This window comes from Squalius cephalus (assembly GCF_949319135.1).
Source record: "Squalius cephalus genome assembly, chromosome: 1".
NCBI lineage: Eukaryota > Metazoa > Chordata > Actinopteri > Cypriniformes > Leuciscidae > Squalius > Squalius cephalus.
The window spans coordinates 59,585,254-59,606,307 of NC_137122.1; the positions used below are offsets into that span (position 1 = coordinate 59,585,254).

Here is a 21,054-nt window from a genome sequence, read left to right on the forward strand (position 1 = left end):
TTGTTGATGCAGAGAGATTTGTCTAGTTCTAAAACATAGTTTTTTGCTTACAGCCTATTTACAAAATAAAATCACCATGCATTTCCATTTTACACTAAGGAACAAATATTATACAATGACTTTACTTCTGTAGCCTATAATAATTCCAATCGTGAGATATATACATACATATATATATACATATATATGACGTTTAAACGACAAACAATAAAATCAGAACCAGTATTCTGTTGCGTTCATGGTTCCAGTGGCAGTAATGCATCCACGGCTTTTCAAAATGTCACAAAGCGTTTTGAGATTGTTTTGAATGAAATATTGAAGTTTATAATTAAGTGTTTTGGCACACCACGACGAGTGGCAAACTCTTTGTTTTGTTTTGCAAACTCAGCTAGCCTGTGGGGGGTTTTAGTTGCTTTATCGTGGGGGTGCAGGACAGAGGTGTTAATGTTCCGTCTTTCATATGGAGAGTGTCGGAGCCAGCCTGATGAGCAGGCAAAGGCAAAATTCTTTTAAGGATTAATCTCAAAATCTCCAAAAGTCCATAGCCTATGTACAGTAGGCCCTATATCTTATTAAATTATATATTGTAGTTTTATTTATTGCATTTAAAGGTTTTCCACACACAATTTCAATTTAGCAGATACAGAGCTCTTTAATTCGCGACCCACCTCGTTTTATTGTGAGGTGAATTCAGCAAGGCATGTTGTATCTTTGAAGGAACAAAAGCTATTTGTTACAGTTTTTTCTTTCGTGATTTGTGTGGATGACACACAGCGACATATACAGTATTATCAGCTGTATGGTGTTTTTTTACGCTGAAATGCTTAATTTCGAGAAAGACCCGCCGCGCGCAGTGAGGGAGACCAAACTTGCTAAAAAAATATCCAGCGCGAGAAAGGCAAAGAAAAACGCCTGTTCTTAATTTATGTTGCAAATGAACTTTTTTCGTTTTGTACCGTTTTTATTTTTTAATTATTAACTATTAACAATAGAAATTTAAAATGTTGCAAGAATAAGATTCTGTGTTTCTTATTTTGCATCACAAAGGGAATAAACTCTATCGATGCAACCCTGTTTAAATAAATAAACTGTCCCGACACTATTCATACCTTGAAATGTGCGATGGGTTTTCAAACTTAATTAATTTTCTTTTTCTTTTACATTTTCATTGTTTATTTTTTAATTGAAAGCAATACTGTATTGAAAGTATTTTTCTGATTTGTTCGATCTGTTTTGAAAATGTCTTCCGTTGCTATGGCCGGGTATCACTGTCAGTCATCTCAATCTCGTGAATGATTCACACACACAAAAAAAAATAATTTAGCAGATTAAAGACGAGCTTCATCATCTTCATTTTCTGGTGCAATCGGCTGACAGTCTTCCTTCATCAGATGTGTCGTCTTTGCAGCGGCTCAACTGGAATGTAGCAAATTTATGTTGTAATGTACAATTGATAATTAAACAAGATGATTTACTTTAATAAACAGATGCATATTTAAGCATCAAGAACGGAAAAACATAAACACTGTCGGCTACACTGAGATTCGATCTCAGATCGTTTGAAGCTCCGAGGCTATTGTTAATGTATTGACCACAGAGCTATCGTCTGAATAGCCTAGGTCTACTATTTTCTCTGTTTTAAAAGTTTGTTATAGTCTTTTTTATTTTTTTATTTTTTTAACATTGGCAATTTACTGTCTCGAAATTATGTGTCGAAAAAATTTTAAAAAAGTGTTTTTACAAGACCTTGTGCTGTTTATTTATTTATTTATTTATTTATTATTATTATTATTATTATGCAGATGTTAATTCAGCCATTCTGTTGGATAAAAATGGTCCCTAATGTAAAATGGAAATGAATGGTAATTTTATTTTATAAATATAAAATATTTAATATAGGCTATAGGAGAAAAAAACAATATGGTGTAGCAATATTTTAGAACTATCAAATCTCTCTGCATTAATAATAAAAAAGTAGCCCATGTTTGTTCGGGATTTGAACCGTGTCATCTGAATTATTGAAACGTAAGTTATAGCCTACCACTCGGCCACGAATTTGTTTTGTTTTATTTTGTTTGAAATGTATTTTTACTAGTGGTGGGCCGTTATCGGCGTTAACGCGCTGCGTTAACGCGAGACTCTTATCGCGCGATAAAAAAAATATCGCCGTTAATCTATTCCCCAAGTTGGGTTGGGAGATGGCTCTATACTACACAAGCTATGATGACGCAATCTACCCGCGGCCGCGAGGTAAACCCGGCTGCAACGCATATTCGTCGTCATCTTAAGAAAACACGGCTGAAAGTGAAAGTTGCAACATCCATTATTTGGACTTGGTTCGGATTTAAGCCGTCCGACAAACAGCAGCAAACTATAGACAGAGTGTGTGGGGTAACGGTTCGGTAAATTAACACACGACTAATCCGTTCTACCACCTCAAATTCAAAACGAAACATGATATCACTGAATACCAGCGCGCGCGTATTATTCTCATTCCAATATATCTTAGTGGTGTAACGTTAACACATAATCTCTGTCTACGCCCGATTTTAAGAATCGTTGTTGTGTTTCTTTTTAACTGAAAAGACATCAGTTAGACAATATTATAACTTTAAATTTGGGGTTTCATAAGCTCAAAGCTATAATAAACATTAGACCTACTTAAGTCTCTGCAGCTAGTGTACTTACATTTTATTTATCTGCAAAATTATGTTGTATACTTACAGTTTTGCACAATATATGTTCTCAAAACTACATATACCCTTTAAAAAAAATACATTTAGCAGTTGTTTAGCAGGGTCTGTGTAACCTGTTCTGAAATGGTTTTATTATAATATACTGTATATCGTTATCGCAAGAGGCTGCAATGTATATCACAATATAGATTTTAGGCCATATCGCCTATCCCTAATTGATAGCCTATAGTAGTTGATAATAACATAGGCCTACCTAATGTTGCCTACGGACGGTAACAGTACAGTAGCAACCTTTTACAGTCTATGAGTAGAACAGCTTTCTCAAGCAGTTTGTGATGCATTTTGGAAACAGGAGATGAGCCCCTGGTCTAATGCGCCACCTGGCTTAAGAAACTTGTTCTCAAAGACTTACTTTTATAGTCATTATTTGGGTAGCACACATATTCTGAATGCCTTCGGCAGAATTCAAATGAGCCATTTTAATCTAGATTAATCTAGATTAATTTCAAAATTAATCTAGATTAATCTAGATTAAAAAAATTAATCTATGCCCACCTCTAATTTTTACATATTTTGCTTTCGTTAATGTTAACCAATTCTGTTGAAGCATAATAGGCCTATATTTTTTCCCTAAAAGTTTGTTTTATTCTCTGATTTGTTTGTTTATATTTTTACATATTCAATCAGTCTCATTTTTGTTCAAATAATGAAAAAAGTTTTTTTTTTCTTGCGCCAAGATCTTGCGCCAAGATCTTGCGCCATGTTTTTTTTTTTTTTTTAAATAAACAGATAGGAAACTTACCTTTTAAAATGCCTAGCCTAGTCATTTCGCGAACGACTTTGAAATTCGACTGGTTTAATTTTGCTGCGGCAGTAGGCTAATAGGCATTGTGGTTGATTATTTATTAAAGAATTCAATTGATAATCATAACAATATATAAGCCTATTTAATTCTGAATATAACAAATAATGCTTAAACCGACAAACATCGGTTAGTAACTGCAAGTCCTGAAAATGTTTTAATTTTACGGTAAATTATTTTAATTTATTTCACTGTTATGTTTCAGTTAATGAATCTACAAACACATTAAAATAACACGAAGTAAATGACAAGTAACCTATTGACATAGCCTTTCTAAATTATAGAAAAACTGGGCACACAATGTTAACGTGTATCTACTTTGTTTAAATTTAATGAATTTGAATTTGTTTAACCACAATATTTATCTTGAATTTATCTGTGACCTCAGCTCAGATTACTGCCGCGGCAGATTACGTCATAAAGAGAATAAACTGACACTTTTCAAAGTCTGTGATTACAGCGCCACTCAGCGGTAAAAGGCAGCAAATACACATCCCAATTTTGCCGCCGCGGGAACGGCGGCGGTAAAAGTCTCATTCTGGTTGTCCACCATCTGTACATGGAGATGTAGCTAAATCTACTGTACCGTAGCCTAATATAATTATTTCTGTCAATTTCTTCAAGTTAAAACGAACTTTTATTTTGACGGGTTGCCATGAAGACCTTTAAATTTCTGGTTATGTATGATATGACGATAGTTTTTCTCAAATGAAACAGTAAAATGCTCATGAAGTGACTCTCAGAGCGGCTCTGGAGATGAATTTCATCATGTCATCATATCGTGAGGTAGCAGAGACTGAAAACAGCGCGAGTATCACTCGTGCTTCAGTGTGTGTGTGTGTTTGTGAGTGAGGTAACGTTAAATGAAACTGCGCGTCTGCGCCATTCATTCTCACACAGACCAGCAGAACATGCAAGGTTAGTCTTTTTGTGGTTTAATAAACACAGACACTATCGTGGTATATATCGGCTACAGTGCTCCTAGTAAAAAATTTAGTCTGGAGCCCCGCGCTTAGATGAACACGGAACTACCGGTATTACAGAAATGCTGGTATCGTCACATTTTAAAAAAATTCAGTACCGACTTGGCACCGAAGTACCGGTAGATTTGACAACATTAATCTGAACTAAAAAAACATTCAGAGAAAAAATTCAGTCAATACACCAATGTAAATGACAAGGGAGATGTATTGTATTTGGGGTAAACTTTTGTCATTATGGGGCATGGTTTTCAATTTGAACAGCTACAATAATTTTGACAGACATATTTGAACACCTAAACCTATTTGTTATTTAATTTAGTATTTTTGGTTTGTTATCATATTTCATGAAGACATTGATCTGGCAGTGATCTGAAAAGGTCAGACCTTTGATGGTAAATGCACTAAAGTTGGAGGGGCTTATATTTGTTATTGTATTATCTACTGCCAAAGACCCTAGAGCTGTAAGTGAACTGTCCATAGGAATCTATTATAATTCTATAATTTAGAATGTAAAAACCAATGTTTTGACAGATATGCACCAATGTTTGTTAACTTCAGTATCCTGGTTAATAAAGAAGTGTCTCTTGACAACCTCAAAAACTATTAAAAACTCTCAGTCTCACATGCACACCAAACTCACATGATTCTTACTGATCCACTTACTTGAGTTTGTCCAGTGTGCAGTCTGGATGGTTCATAATATCAGAGAGCAGCTTCACTCCTGATTCTCCTGGGTGATTGTAGCTCAGATCCAGCTCTCTCAGGTGTGAAGGGTTTGAACTCAGAGCTGAAGCCAGAGCAGCACAACCTTCCTCTGTCACCATACATCCAGATAATCTACAACAACAGTAAGTGTTCATGTCAGTGTGCTTCATTTTTAGAGAATATACACTACAATAAACAACATGGCTCTTCAACCCATCAATATCTTAACAAGGACCTCTGATTGATTGCCATTAGGGATGTCGTGGTTACCTAATTTCACAATTGACAATGATTAAAATGGTCACGTTATTAAACAGTAAGATTTTGGAAGCTATTGTTAAAAATAAAAAAAATTAAAATGAGTCATTCAGACTTGCCTGTCTGGATCCTCTAGGTAAGGAAGGGCGCGTACGAAGTATGAACTTTTAGCGCATGTGAAACTCTCAAAATGAAAACATGGAGGAATTATGCAATCTCCTGGACTTGTATGCACAGATTCAGCAAATTAATTAAGCAATTGGGAGTAGGGATGTTAACCGATGACCGTTTGACCGATGGTTGACCGTATCAACGTTAACCGATCAAAGTTGTCGGTAGTCGGTAAAAAAAAAAAAAAAAGAAAAGAAAAAAAGATCTCTAAATTAGGCTATTATAGACAGTGGACTAAACGCTACTACAGTTAGCCATCTCATTCCAAGATCTTTTTGTGTGAAGTGAACAAATTTTTCATACTCAATTTTTCATTACTCGCCTGTTTGTACTTAATAAACCAATAAAAACATTTGGCGCGAGGTCACAGCGTTTGGGTTCGTGCGCTCACAAGGTTTGCGAAAAGTAAAGGCTAAAGGCTAAAACACTCGAGGTTAGAGCCAAGGCAGACGACAGGATGAAGCGTGCAAATAAAAGTAGTGCGTGAGACCATTTCACCAAAAAGAATGACACAGATGTAAGTTGCAACTTGTGTGATACCAGTGCTTAAATACAGTAGTAGCACATCATCTATGATGTATCGCCTGAAAACGCGACAGCCGCAAGCCTCTTCGGGTGAGAAAGGTAGCCAAAGCGGGAGGCAGAGCAGCAGAGAGATGCGACAGAGTTGCGAAATTGCAGGCGCGGCTGCACGATATTGGAAACATTTTTTTAAAACATTATTTTTATTTTTTTTCCAACGATATATATTGCGATAGGCCTATTGCGAGCCATGATCAATCCAGGCTAAAGTCAATAATTACCATTCCATGATATTAATAATTTCACTAATAAGCAAGCTTCATTACAAGTGACAAAAAGGTCACTTAATATTTTATTCCAAAATTAGAGCATATTTCTGTCAGAATTCGGTGAACATTCTACGCAATCCAACTTGGCGGCGCTCATAACAGATGTTTGTTCATTAGGCTATAATTCCTCAAAATAAGTAAAAAAAACAAACAATCTTATTCTCTCTCTCTCTGTTTTCGGTGCTGATGCAGTGACGCGTTCATGTAAACGGCACCTAAAAGCTGTCACAAAGAACCAGTAAAAGTAATGATTATGAATATGTAAAATATTGCAATGAGACATTTTAATTGTCTAAATTGTATAAACAAGTGTTTTCTTTGTCAGCTGCAAAGATGAAGTCTGACTCGCGATCTTCGCAGTAGTGAACACGCCGGAGAGAAATAGCTACACATTTCATACGGATTACATCGTTTTATTTTGTTTTGAATGGTTCTGTTTAAAAGTAAAGATTTCTGTAGATAATAGATATATTTCTATTTTTTTTAGGTGTGTGAGGCGAGTAGGCTACCTTATACGTTGAGTTTCGGTTCATGGATGACAGCTTAGCTCCAGTTCAGGCGCTGGCGCCTCCGTGTCGTGATTATCTATTGTCTACTTTACTTTTTATTTATTAAATTGAGAAAGTTGGATAATGAAACACTGATTAAAATTAAGATAATTAATACAAAACGAAATTCGCTTTAAAGAAAGGCTTTGTGCTTTCAGTTTAAGGTCTCTCTGAAAGTTTTAAAGCAGTCTTTTAGTGCCGCTTTCAGAGCGGTCGCGTCCGTTGTGGATAACTGTCACGTAACATTGTTTTTTCCTCATAAATGCGAACACGAAAAATAAAAGACTTTTTAAAAAAGACAACCATCCACAACTTTATAACAATCCAGGCAAGTACCTCTTTTTGGTCAACATCCTCCTTTTTGTAGACGAAATAGTCCCAAATAACTGATTTTGACTTTCTTTTTGGTACAAAATCATCATTCTCTTAATACACCATGGCATGGGTGCTACTACCCTTCACATCGCATGTTCCGGCGATGTGACTATCGCTCATGCGCACATCTCGATGTCGATGTTAAAACAGAATATTGTTCAGCCCTATTTTAAACTAATCGGTTAACTGGTTTCAACCGGCTAATGAGGCTCTGTGGTCGGTCAAGAAAATTTTTAGTTTTCGCCATCCCTAATTGGGAGCATTTTGGAAATCGAAAAATGATTCAGGAGTAGTTGATGACAGGTATACAATATTCAAAACATTTAGATGAAAAGAGTCAGCAAAAGCGGCAAACACATCTAATATGTACAGCACCTGAGGGATCATCACCATCCACACCCAGATGAAGGTAATAATTTTACAAACATAATAAATAGCCTGTTACTTACTCCTATCTAATAAGCACAATAAGCTAGGCGCTTTGTTATTTTTATAAGAACAAGGTCTCAACTTTCAAATTAAAACAATAAATACCATTTTGACACTCTTTAATGAATATGACAGATCACTATAGCCACATATCTGTTTAAGTGGAAACATGGAGCGCACCTGAACTGATGATATCTGCACCTGAACTGATGATATCTGCATCTGTGCATCTCTGCACCTGAACTGATGATCTCTGCATCTGTGCATCTCTGCACCTGAACTGATGATCTCTGCATCTGTGCATCTCTGCACCTGAACTGATGATATCTGCATCTGTGCATCTCTGCACCTGAACTGATGATCTCTGCATCTGTGCATCTCTGCACCTGAACTGATCATCTCTGTATCTGTGCATCTCCGCACCTGAACTGATGATCTCTGCATCTGTGCATCTCTGCACCTGAACTGATGATCTCTGTATCTGTGCATATCTGCACCTGAACTGATCATCTCTGCATCTGTGCATCTCTGCACCTGAACTGATCATCTCTGTATCTGTGCATCTCTGCACCTGAACTGATCATCTCTGCATCTGTGCATCTCTGCACCTGAACTGATCATCTCTGTATCTGTGCATCTCCGCACCTGAACTGATGATCTCTGCATCTGTGCATATCTGCACCTGAACTGATCATCTCTGTATCTGTGCATCTCTGCACCTGAACTGGTGATCTCTGTATCTGTGCATATCTGCACCTGAACTGATCATCTCTGTATCTGTGCATCTCTGCACCTGAACTGATGATCTCTGTATCTGTGCATCTCTGCACCTGAACTGATGATCTCTGCATCTGTGCATCTCTGCACCTGAACTGATCATCTCTGCACCTGAACTGATGATCTCTGCATCTGTGCATCTCTGCACCTGAACTGATCATCTCTGTATCTGTGCATCTCTGCACCTGAACTGATGATCTCTGTATCTGTGCATCTCTGCACCTGAACTGATGATCTCTGTATCTGTGCATCTCTGCACCTGAACTGATCATCTCTGTATCTGTGCATATCTGCACCTGAACTGATCATCTCTGTATCTGTGCATCTCTGCACCTGAACTGATGATCTCTGTATCTGTGCATCTCTGCACCTGAACTGATGATCTCTGCATCTGTGCATCTCTGCACCTGAACTGATCATCTCTGTATCTGTGCATCTCTGCACCTGAACTGATCATCTCTGCACCTGAACTGATCATCTCTGTATCTGTGCATCTCTGCACCTGAACTGATCATCTCTGCATCTGTGCATCTCTGCACCTGAACTGATGATCTCTGCATCTGTGCATCTGAACTGATCATCTCTGTATCTCTGCACCTGAACTGATGATCTCTGCATCTGTGCATCTCTGCACCTGAACTGATCATCTCTGTATCTGTGCATCTCTGCACCTGAACTGATCATCTCTGCACCTGAACTGATCATCTCTGTATCTGTGCATCTCTGCACCTGAACTGATCATCTCTGCATCTCTGCACCTGAACTGATCATCTCTGTATATGTGCATCTCTGCACCTGAACTGATCATCTCTGCATCTGTGCATCTCTGCACCTGAACTGATCATCTCTGTATCTGTGCATCTCTGCACCTGAACTGATCATCTCTGCATCTGTGCATCTCTGCACCTGAACTGATCATCTCTGTATCTGTGCATCTCTGCACCTGAACTGATCATCTCTGCATCTGTGCATATCTGCACCTGAACTGATCATCTCTGCATCTGTGCACCTCTGCACCTGAACTGATCATCTGTGCATCTGTGCATCTGAACTGATCACATACCTGCCAACCTTGGAAAAAAAATTTGCGTACCGACGACGACCGGGGGGGGGGGGGGGGGGGGGTTTGTATGGGCGGTTTGGACGACGACACACATGCATTATATAATTGCTTTGAATATGATGTGAACTTATCATCTCAGTATCTGTGCATCTCTGCACCTGAACTGATCATCTCTGCATCTGTGCATCTGAACTGATCATCTCTGTATCTGTGCATCTCTGCACCTGAACTGATCATCTCTGTATCTGTGCATCTCTGCACCTGAACTGATCATCTCTGTATCTGTGCATCTCTGCACCTGAACTGATCATCTCTGTATCTGTGCATCTCTGCACCTGAACTGATCATCTCTGCATCTGTGCATCTCTGCACCTGAACTGATCATCTCTGCATCTGTGCATCTGAACTGATCATCTCTGCATCTGTGCATCTCTGCACCTGAACTGATCATCTCTGCATCTGTGCATCTCTGCACCTGAACTGATCATCTCTGCATCTGTGCACCTCTGCACCTGAACTTATCATCTCAGTATCTGTGCATCTCTGCACCTGAACTGATCATCTCTGCATCTGTGCACCTCTGCACCTGAACTTATCTCAGTATCTGTGCATCTCTGCACCTGAACTGATCATCTCTGTATCTGTGCATCTCTGCACCTGAACTGATTGCTGGACTACTAGTTTGTCATGAACGCTACCTCTGAAAATCCTCCCGTTTGCCACCGGTTGTCTCCCTCATCTGAGTATTAGCACTTGGACTACAAATCTCAGAACTCGTATACCTGGACTGATTGCACAAACATTGGTTCTCCATTTTATGGACTATTTAAGCACTGAGCATGCTAAGCAAAGTGTGAAGTCTTGTTATGCCATGGTTAACATTTCTGAGCTTTTTTCCCAAAATGTATCTATTCATCAATTTAGAGATCCATATTGACATATCTCATTTACTCTCAGAACCAAACAGATTCTCTAATCCACTTTACCAAACAAAATTCCCCATGGATGACACTGAACCCATGCAGATAGGATGAACACATCTGTCCACAGAGGAACAAGAACGCTGCATCAGAGAACATCTATGTCTGTATTGCAGTCAAGCAGGACATCTGAGAGCAAACTGCCCAACTCGACCAACACAACAGTATTCCCCGAATGGTGACTACCTCCATTCTTCCTGGTCATTCCACTTCATGTATAGAAGTACCTATAAAGATAATGTTCTCTACTAGTACCATGTGCCAACCATCCAGGACCTGTACTCTTCCAGACCGAGGAAGAGAGCAGGTAAAATCATCACAGACTCCACTCACCCTGGACACCACCTGTTTGAACTGTTACCGTTAAGACTATACAACTATTACACATCAAACTCGTCTAACTATTACAATTAAAGAGGTGCATTTCGCAGCACAGTCACAGATACAGTTATTGTGTGTGTGTGTGTGTGTGTGTGTGTGTGTGTGTGTGTGTGTGTGTGTGTGTGTCACTAAACAACAGTTAAGCTAATGAATTACAGTTGATAAGTTGTATTTTTATGTGAAAGGGCGGGGTGATTCATTTTTTATGCTGTCCACACCAATACTTTGACACCGAGTTTTAGCCATCTGTCTTCTAGGCCCGATCCAGAAAACAGACGTTGTGTTTTATAACTTAATAATTGATCTTCTTTTTATGAAAACATCGGCACATTGAGTTTGATGTGTAATAGTTGTATAGTTAACAGAAAAACAGCAATACTCATCTTTCACGCCGATTTGTTTCGTAGACATAACAGAAAGATGTTCTAAAAGAAATATGATTTGTTTAGTCTTAAACACTCTCGTACTAGAAGAACCGTCATTTAATTCTCTTTATGCAATATTTGTTCATGTTTTTCACAAATTCCTATTTGAGACTATAGACTTTTTGCAAAAACAAAAAGAAAACAAGATGTAAACGGCATAATCGACTAGTATGTAAAATGTCTATTACAAACATTCAAAACTGATCACTAGTTGCATTTCTGTATTTGTTTTAAATGGCTCATGCTGTAATTACTTTTTTACACATTGACCTCTAGAATTTACTATTGTGCAATTTTATCTGCAAGGTGCAGTTAGTGTAGAACTTTGTTTAACGGCCTCAAGCTTTAATGAATATGCATCTCTCAGTGCAATAGTCATATGTGATTCTGTTGTAATAGTTTAAGTGTAAAACATCATGCACTTACTTTTCGCGTTAATACTTTGTGTGATTCGTAGATGGAGGAAAAGTTGCACTAAATCAATGAAGTTCTCAAACAGAAAGACTATCACTTAAATTCTTAATTGTCATTTATTTCTATAAACACTAGGGATGGCCTGTGAAGAATATCAAATTTAAGAATCTCTTTCAAATATGCTTCTTACATAAACATCACGTTGAAGAATACTGATTTTAGCATTTGAGTTTTTAATTTAGATTCCAATATAAACTGGGAAAGTTTAGCAGTTATGATGATTGTATCAAGAGATTCCTGCCAGTCCTGTTCTCTAAATGGGTCAATTGCTGAGACTCTCACCCTCACCCTTTATCTTTATGCATTTCCTGACCATTGGGCTCAATGTACAGCCGTGCTTTTGTCTCTATGATAATGTTAATGTATGGGCGATCTAGTCAGGCTGATTGGATCACTGTTATGCTGATGAGATCAGAGCTGCGGAAATTCTGGTAACGAGCTGACGCCTATATTGTATTTGCATACTTTGTAAAGGGAAGGTCTCCACCGCCAAAAGTCCCTCCTCCTAAAAATGCCTATAAGATACCATGTAAAGTTAAGTTAAATTAGACAGACTTGGAAAGAACTGCAGCACGCTCAATAAAGAATTACTTCTGTTTGAACGCGATCCCAAATGTCTCCTGGTTCTTGCTTCGATGAAGTAAAAAGTTCCCTACACCTGATACCGATACTGGCATCGGGGATCGGGCCGATACTGTCCTCATATACTCGTACTCATAAAAATTTGCCGATACCACGTACATTTTGCGAGCACATCCCTTTAAACAGACATCAGTGGAAAGTTTGTTTAGTCGGATGTCAATGGCAAAGAAAATAAGATAAGGCATGTAGCTTATTATTAACGTTAACTGACAAGAGAGAGAGAGCGCGAGCGAGCGCACTTCTGTTGAATGCTCTTGATTGCTGATTGTTCACTCAGCACATTATTTGGATGAAAACTAAATAGTATATGTAAGTAAAGTAAAACATGAACTGTTACCTGATTTAAGTATAACGAGTGGTTCCCTACATTATTACAGGACGTGTGTATCGGGCTTATGCTACTCTCACTTATCGGGCTTATGCTACTCTGAATAATGCCTGAACTTTGTATTTTGAGCACTTTTTGCGTTGTTTCTGCCTCTTCATGATGACTCGCTTAATTTAGTCCTAATTTGTAAGTCGCTTTGGATAAAAGCGTCTGCTAAATGACTAAATGTAAATGTAAATGTGTGCAGGTCAAGAAGTTCCATGAGCGCAAACATCCAAAGCGCGTGCCTCGCAAACCAGCGTCTCAGCGCGCGAATACTGAATTAAATTGTCTTTCATGTCTTGCGCTTGTATGGACGAATTCACACAGAATTATGTAATAACGCCCGTCTTGGCCACTATCCTATAGTAAACAAAGTCGGTTATATCTCAAATGAACGTAGCCATGTTCAAATGCGGTCCGTGCGCTCGGTCTTAAAGGGGCAGCAGTTTGATAAACCTGCTTCTGTGTTTTAATGTTAATCAAACAAAGGACAAAGAAATACTCACTGCTCTTGACTAAATAGGCTACCCTTTTCAACTTTACAAAAATATCTATCTATATATAATTTATACAGTAATGAATATGCTTTTTTTCACATTTGATTACTTTTTGATTACAAATTTCTGTACCTGTTAGATACCCGAAAAACTCTAAAACACTGTTTATTTCATTTGTAGCCTTTCTTTGTTCTATTGTATTTATTTGTCCTAATGTAATTCGATTGTTTGTTCTTATTTGCTTACTGACTGCTTACTTGTTTTAAATTCACATTAATTAGGCTGGTAGTTTTTGTTGTAGTACCAAAATTGGATTAAATAATTGATATTTCACTGGTTTTGACAAACATTTGAACCGCTGACCCGATCCTCAGCACTGAGCCCTGCTGAAGCAGCCCTAAATATTGCTGTGGCTATTAAATGAAAGATTAAATATGATAGAGCAATAGAATGAACAGTGACAGTAACAGAAGCTCATACAATGCATTTTAAGGCTTAATTAAGCATGATAAAGAATATAAAGAAATATATATATTTGATGAACAAATTAAGCCAACTAATATGATTTATATTCTTTTGGTTTATCTACTAATACATTTAAAAATTACAAATGCAGTGAAAATTCAGGGATCGGTATCGGTATCGGCGAGTACCAAAAATGAAAGTATCGGCATCAGACTCGTTCTGCAAAAAGTGGTATCGGGACATCCCTAATAAACACTGCATGTTGACACCTCTCAAAGAAAAGTATTCACCTAAACATACAAAATGCGATGCATAAAACCATCATTTGGAAAATTTTGTGTATTTATTATAAACGGCACTTTTTCTTAGTGATTTGTTCTTTTGAATCTTACATGGATTGTAAGGACACGTGTGATTCCTGTATAGAGATTATGTTTTAAAGGCAGTCCATAGGCTTTACAAGAGTGTGGAACTTTGCTTCACTATGGTGTGTAAAAATATACCCAAAGATTTAAGCGCAACTATTTACACACATACTAAGTAGGAGAATATCTAACTGTATATTTGGGGTCAGAGAACATCCTTAGCTCATACATATCTTTAATTTTGTGCTGGATGTTGACATGTTGCCAGTCACATGTTCCAATACTTTTGGTCACATGAGCAATTGGTTGGGTTCAAACAAAAAGTTATATCTTCTAAGTTGTGTATCAGATCCAGATGTAAATACCTGAAAATAAAAGCTGAAATGTTGATCTCTTTTCTCATATTCATCTTTTGATGTCAAACCCAAATATTTTCAATCTACAGAAAAAATAGGAATAGGAAAGGAATTGGCCTCACTGTTCCAATACTTTTGGAGGGGACTGTATATTAATTTAGCTAAAACTATGTTTACATTTTTAAATTACATTTTAGTAACATGTTATTATTCATTGCTTATATATTTTATTCATAATAAATTTAATTTAAAAATAGAGATTAGTTCATTTTTAGAACTGTGTGTGCACCTAAACACGACCACCACAGAAAACTACATTTGTACATTTTCAAAAATGAAAAAAAAAAAAAAAAAAAAATTATCATTTCTAAGCTATTTTGCGTGCACACACAGTTCTAAAAATTAACTAATCTCTATTTTTAAATTAAATTTATTATGAATAAAATATATAAGAAATGAATAATAACATGTTACTAAAATGTAGTAGTCGTCTTAAATCTCATTTGAAAAGATTCAATCAGCATTTTTTTGAATCTTTTCAATTGACATTTAAGACGACTAAGTACAGTTTTTTCATCAATCTAAAGTTTTTGAACAGACACTGTTTAATAACAATTATACAGCGGTCACCGTTAAACAAGATCATTACATGCGTATGTATTCAAACTTTAAAGATTTAATTTAAACAATCTTTCATTTTAAAAGATCATATTTAAACTTTTACGATTATGCTTTGAAATAAATTTAGTACGAACAAAACTTTGGCTCTGGAAAGGCGTTAGCAGACTAACATTACATATGCTGCGACATGATGCACAGAGGCTCATCTTGTTTGTCACCCTATATCCTGAAACTAACATTAATGTCAAGTAACGTCTTTCTCAGAAGACGCAGCACTGATCGGATGGACCTTATAAGCAGCCTTTTGCAGGTTCACAGTTTCTAAATTTTTTCATTGTTGCTCTCTCTCTCTCCCTCTGAAGATTTCTCACAGATACAACTAAAGGAATTACTGAACATTTCACATGACTTGTTACCTTTTTCTCGTCGGCACTCTCCGTCTCAGCAGCCGTATGTGCGTTAACAGTTCACTAAGTTAGTTATCAAGTCATTTCATTTCCACTGAATATAACAAAGGAACAAGGAACATGAATCTCCTGCTCACCGCTGACCATGCGTGTTTCGGACTACAACCATAATCACCTACCAAGAGAACTACAATTTCACGTCCTTACGAAATTAAAGAAACAGCTCATATTTCCCCCTTTCTTCCACAACAGTTCTTAAAATTTCAAATTATTTTACATACCCATGATAAATAAAAAATATACTTTAAGTTCGAGTCAAGTTTTTAAAGACTAACAATGTAGAATATTGTTTTTATTAAGACTTTTAGTAATTCATTGAATTTTATTTAAAACATCTTTTAAGATTATACTTTGAAATAAATTTAGCACTACCAAAACAATCACAATGTCTCATCCTGATCACTGAATACAGAGTCGGAGGCCGACAGACGGTGCTGTGAGAGAGAACCACTCTGTGAAATTATATTAGAAGCATTTCATTTATATACTTTTAAAGAACAGCATGTTTTTCAACTATTGGTAGTGTGAAATATATGGTAGCATTATTAGAAAAACCTCTTTTCCCCCCCATCCACTGAGCTCTGAAATGCAGAGAAGGCGGGTGGGGGCTGAGTATAAGACACAGACACACAGACGCGGTAGATAAATCAGTACACATCTGCTGTAACATAATAGCCTCAAACTGCATTTTTATTTAATCTAAACATTGCAAATTTTGCGACCCCATTCATAAGCTGTAAACATGTAAGATGATTTTTTTTTATTTCTTGTTTATCTAAGCTAAAACAATTGGATCAATAAGATATTTTATATACTTTTAAAGAACAGCATGATTTTTCAACTATTGCTACTGTGATAAAGGTAGTATTATTAGAAAAACCTCTTTTTCTCACATACAGCATGCCACTCATGTCAGAGCTCACCCCTTATATACACACAGCCACCCACCCACCCACCCACACACACACACACACACACACACACACACACACACACACACACACACACACACACACACACAACCTATACCCCCCCCCCCTTCTTGACGCCGTCTTCAAACATTCAGTAGATTTTTAACACAATATTTATTTCATATATTTATATTATAACCATTTCAGAATGTTTTTCAACTGTTGTTATCGTGTAATATTGTGAAATATATACATCATTAATAGCAAATCTCTTTTTAACACTTTCACAGTGTCCCACCAACCCCACCGGCACTGGAATGCGGAGGGGTGGGAGGGAGCAGCGTCTGACAGATCATCGTGATATATATAACCTCATAACCTCCACAATACCCGTGACAGACACACACACACAACTGGATGTCAAAGTTCAAATAGTGGATACCCCTTACCTAAATAAACAGCCATTACCACATTTATCAACGTCATTAGCACTCCCCCGAGGATACAAGGTCAAAGGGCCAGTGCCAACCAGAGGACAAGGTCAACCAGATGCTAAGGTCAACCTTAGGGCAGGGGTCAAAAAGGTCAAAGCCATCAATCATTCTGACACAATGTACTGCATAATTCTACTCACATTGCTATGGATTTTGTCACTGAGGATATCACTCACAATCGAATGGTCAAAGCGAAAGCCTAAACCCAGAACTCACAAGGTTTCTTATAATGTACTGTCAGCAGAATCGGTCGGACTGGAGCCGCTTCTTACGCTGGGCTGAATATGCTCAAATTCCCTTCAGAAACCCTCCACTGGCATTACCCCTTTCCAATGTGTCCTGGGATTTCAACCACCTTTATTTCCCTGGTCAAGGGAACCCTCTGAGGTACTGGCCATTAATGGCTGGCTCCGACAGACAGTGTGGAACCAAACACACGTCCAGCGTCAACGTGCAGCAAAAAGATAGAAGAAACAAGCCTATCATCACCGTCGTTCCAACCCCAATTATGTACATATATATATATATTTTTAATTTATAATCTTGATTTTTCAGAGGGTGAACACCTGTGAAGGTGAACACCCAATTAGGAAGCACTAATCGAGTCTCATGAATGCAGTCACACTTTTGTTAAGGAACAAATTACATAGTGGTTTGTTTTTCACCAAATACTGTCATATGCCCCCCAGAACACTTGGAATATATGACACGTGTCGCATGGGGCCATTGATACTTTTGCCTCTTTTCTTAGCTTGATGCTGTTCGCTATTCACTCCCATAATGTGAATGGGTGTGAGCTGGAATTTTTTTTTTTAACTCTCCTTCTATAGTCCAAAAAAAGAAGGGCACACTGCATTAGAACAACAGCAGGGTGAGTAAATGATCACTTAATTTTTGGGTGAACTATCCTTTTAAGTGAGTTGCATAGAATATTAGAATATAACACATTGACATATATATATATATATATATATATATATATATACACATATATGACAGCTTACTATTATTTTGCACAGACCAGTTGAAATCCCCTTAAATACCTCAATTTGTCGAGTTGACAGTTTGGACTTTTAAGTCCAATAGAGAGCAGCCTCACTCCTGAATCCTGCAGGTCATTGTTACTCAGGTCCAGCTCTCTCAGGGAGTTTGGTGACTGTAGAACTGAAGCCACAACTTTACATTGCTGATCACTGAGATTACAGTCTGTTAATCTGAAAAAAGAGAGGACAGTGATTAATGCTGGTGTCCCCACCAGATCACACGACTTCCTTGGTTAACCAAGTTCAACATAAAAGATCATGTTGATTGACATTCTGGTCTTTTGGAGACCTGCAAACTCCTGTGAGTAAAAAAGGTGACAGATTATGCGGCGCATATCCGGTCCAGGTATGCGGCGCATCCCATGCAGCAAGAGATTAACACAGTTGCCAAATTGCTTTATGTTACACTTACTCTTGCATCAGCTGTTGTGTAAACAGTAGGGGTGTAACGGTTCACAAAATTCACGGTTCGGTTCGATACGATACACTTGTGTCACGGTTCGGTTTGGTACATTTTTGATACAGCAAAAAGAAAGAAATGCCAGAGAAATTTCCTTGATTTAATTTTTTTAATTCTTTTTTTTTATTAAAACTAACATCATAAAGTATATTTTTTTACTTTGAGCAATTCTGGAGCTATAATTGACTCTTTTTAGGAGCATATAAAACAAAACAGCTCTTTGGAAAAAATATTGTAGTAGTTATAAACAAAGGTTTATTTTAGTTCAGAATGATTAACATTTGAGGGCAGCAATTGTATTCATAATGTCACAATAAAACCGACGTAATGTTACTTGAAGGCATTATAGCTTACTATTCCTGCTAAACTTCCATTGTTGCAGTTAGTGTTACTACAGTAAATCTATGGTAAATGTTGCAGATCTGTGGACACTGGATAGTTCATTCATGCCACAATGTTTCTTCCTGGTTTCCACGTCAGCGCTGTTTGATCCGTTAATAACGGAGAAATGTGAATGTTTCTCACTAGATCTCGCAGGAGTCGCAGCGATGTTATTACTTCTGTGGCGAATTCAAATGCTTTCTTTACTGGATCTCTTATTAGCGCTGTGTAGTAACAGTGTCGCTTGATTAAAGGTCCCGTTCTATGCCCCTTTTCACAAGATGTAAAATAAGTCTCTGATGTCCCCAGAGTGTGTATGTGAAGTTTGAGCTCAAAATACCCAACAGATAATTTTTTACAGCATGTTTAAATTGACATTTTTTGGGGCTCAGAAAAACGAGCCGTTTCAGTGTGTCCCCTTTAAATGCAAATGAGCTGCTGCTGGACGACACAGGGGGCGGAGCTTCATGAGCTCGTGCTCAGTCTGTCAGGAAAAATTCATCTCACGGAATGATGATAATATCAGAAACTCTCAGTAACGGCATTCATTTCGAGTCGGACAATAATGCCTACAGAGTCAGAGTGCTGTATAGAGATGAAACAGGTATGGTTTAGTAGTTTAATTACGGTTATTATAACGTATTTGTCATCTGCTTGTAGGCTATGTATCCATTATTTATTAATAGCCTACAAGTCTGCTGTCTGAATGATGATCAAACATGTACTGATGAGTTTAATAAAGTTTATTGTACATCACACAAAAGATGAAGCGTCAGTTTTACTTCAGAAAATCACCGTAAGAGCTGAGTAAACACAGTAGGCTAAGTTATAAGAAGTGCGCAAGTAGCCAGTAGAGTTGAGGGAGCATTCCTGTGGGCGGAGGTTAGCCAAGAAACGGTTCTGGTGACATCACTAAAGCAGGATGTAGAGGGGTGTAGTCCAATCGAGCCGTTTTTTGTAGTCAACTTCTGTTAAATAAAATATCTCGCTTGGCATTGAACTTTGAGCTTTATAATTTTACAGATATTATTTATGCTCTAACAGCAACATTACACACTAACTAAAGTTTGAAACATGGAATCGCATGCAACGGGACCTTTAAGATCGGCTCGCGCTGCTTTGGTCCAAACTGATAAACGGTCCGTCAACCACACAATAACGAGCAGTTTCGTTCCGCTTGCATTACGTTTGCCATTTGATGTTGGACAATGTTGTGGTCGCGCCGGCGGATTATGAGCGCGCTCACCACGCGCAACGCGCCTTCATTTGAAATAAGGAAATTTCAAATGCATTTATTTTTGCTCTCAGGTGGGTAATTTGCAGAGGGTGCAATCCTTTTTTTTTGTAATGTTGTATTAAGACAAAACTAAGGCCAAATGGCCTTTACTATTTAAGTTTATATTCATAGTTTTACATGTTATACATGTTTTACAGTAATTTGACTTAACTGTATTGTTATATAATTGTTGGCACTGGCACTTATAAACACTAAATGGGTAAAAATTGCAATAAATAGGCTTAGTTTTGGAGCCAAATGTTGGAGTTGGAATAAATACCTGTTTTTTTTTTTTGAGAAATAAAAGCCAAACGCTTGATCATTTTACAGCCACATCATTTTCGTTATGCATTATTTGTTTTGGTTGTTTAAAAACACATAACAAAAATGTATCCGATTAATCGATCAAGTGCTAGATTAATCGATTACAAAAAGAATCGATAGCTGCAGCCCTATGTGACGCATATGGGAGAGAAAGAAACAGGATCAGGAAGGGACCTTGAATCAGACCGAATCAGCTCTGTTATGCAATTTTAAATTTTATTTGTATTCCAATTTTTACAATACAAATTGTTTTAATGCTGCAATTAACCTCTGATTATAGTGGTTCTAACCCCTGTTTTTAACCCTGGGTAAAGGAATGTTTCACATTTGTAAGTTAGAAGTGGGATTAGCACCACTTCTTACACAGAGTAATGAAACCCTGGTCCGGAGAAGGATTAGAGTCG

The 21,054-nt window shown here is 37.4% G+C and overlaps 1 protein-coding gene across 1 annotated transcript in view; it reads right to left on the reverse strand.

The window, feature by feature from the left end:
- Positions 1-21,054, reverse strand: part of LOC307166974 (NACHT, LRR and PYD domains-containing protein 3-like) — a 72,709-nt gene that overhangs the window by 26,398 nt on the left and 25,257 nt on the right. The window contains exons 4-5 of the mRNA XM_079885798.1: positions 18,210-18,380; positions 5,205-5,378 (exon numbers count right to left, since the gene is read on the reverse strand). Of these exons, the coding sequence (XP_079741924.1) occupies positions 5,205-5,378; positions 18,210-18,380 (345 nt within the window). The remainder of the gene's footprint in view (positions 1-5,204; positions 5,379-18,209; positions 18,381-21,054) is intronic.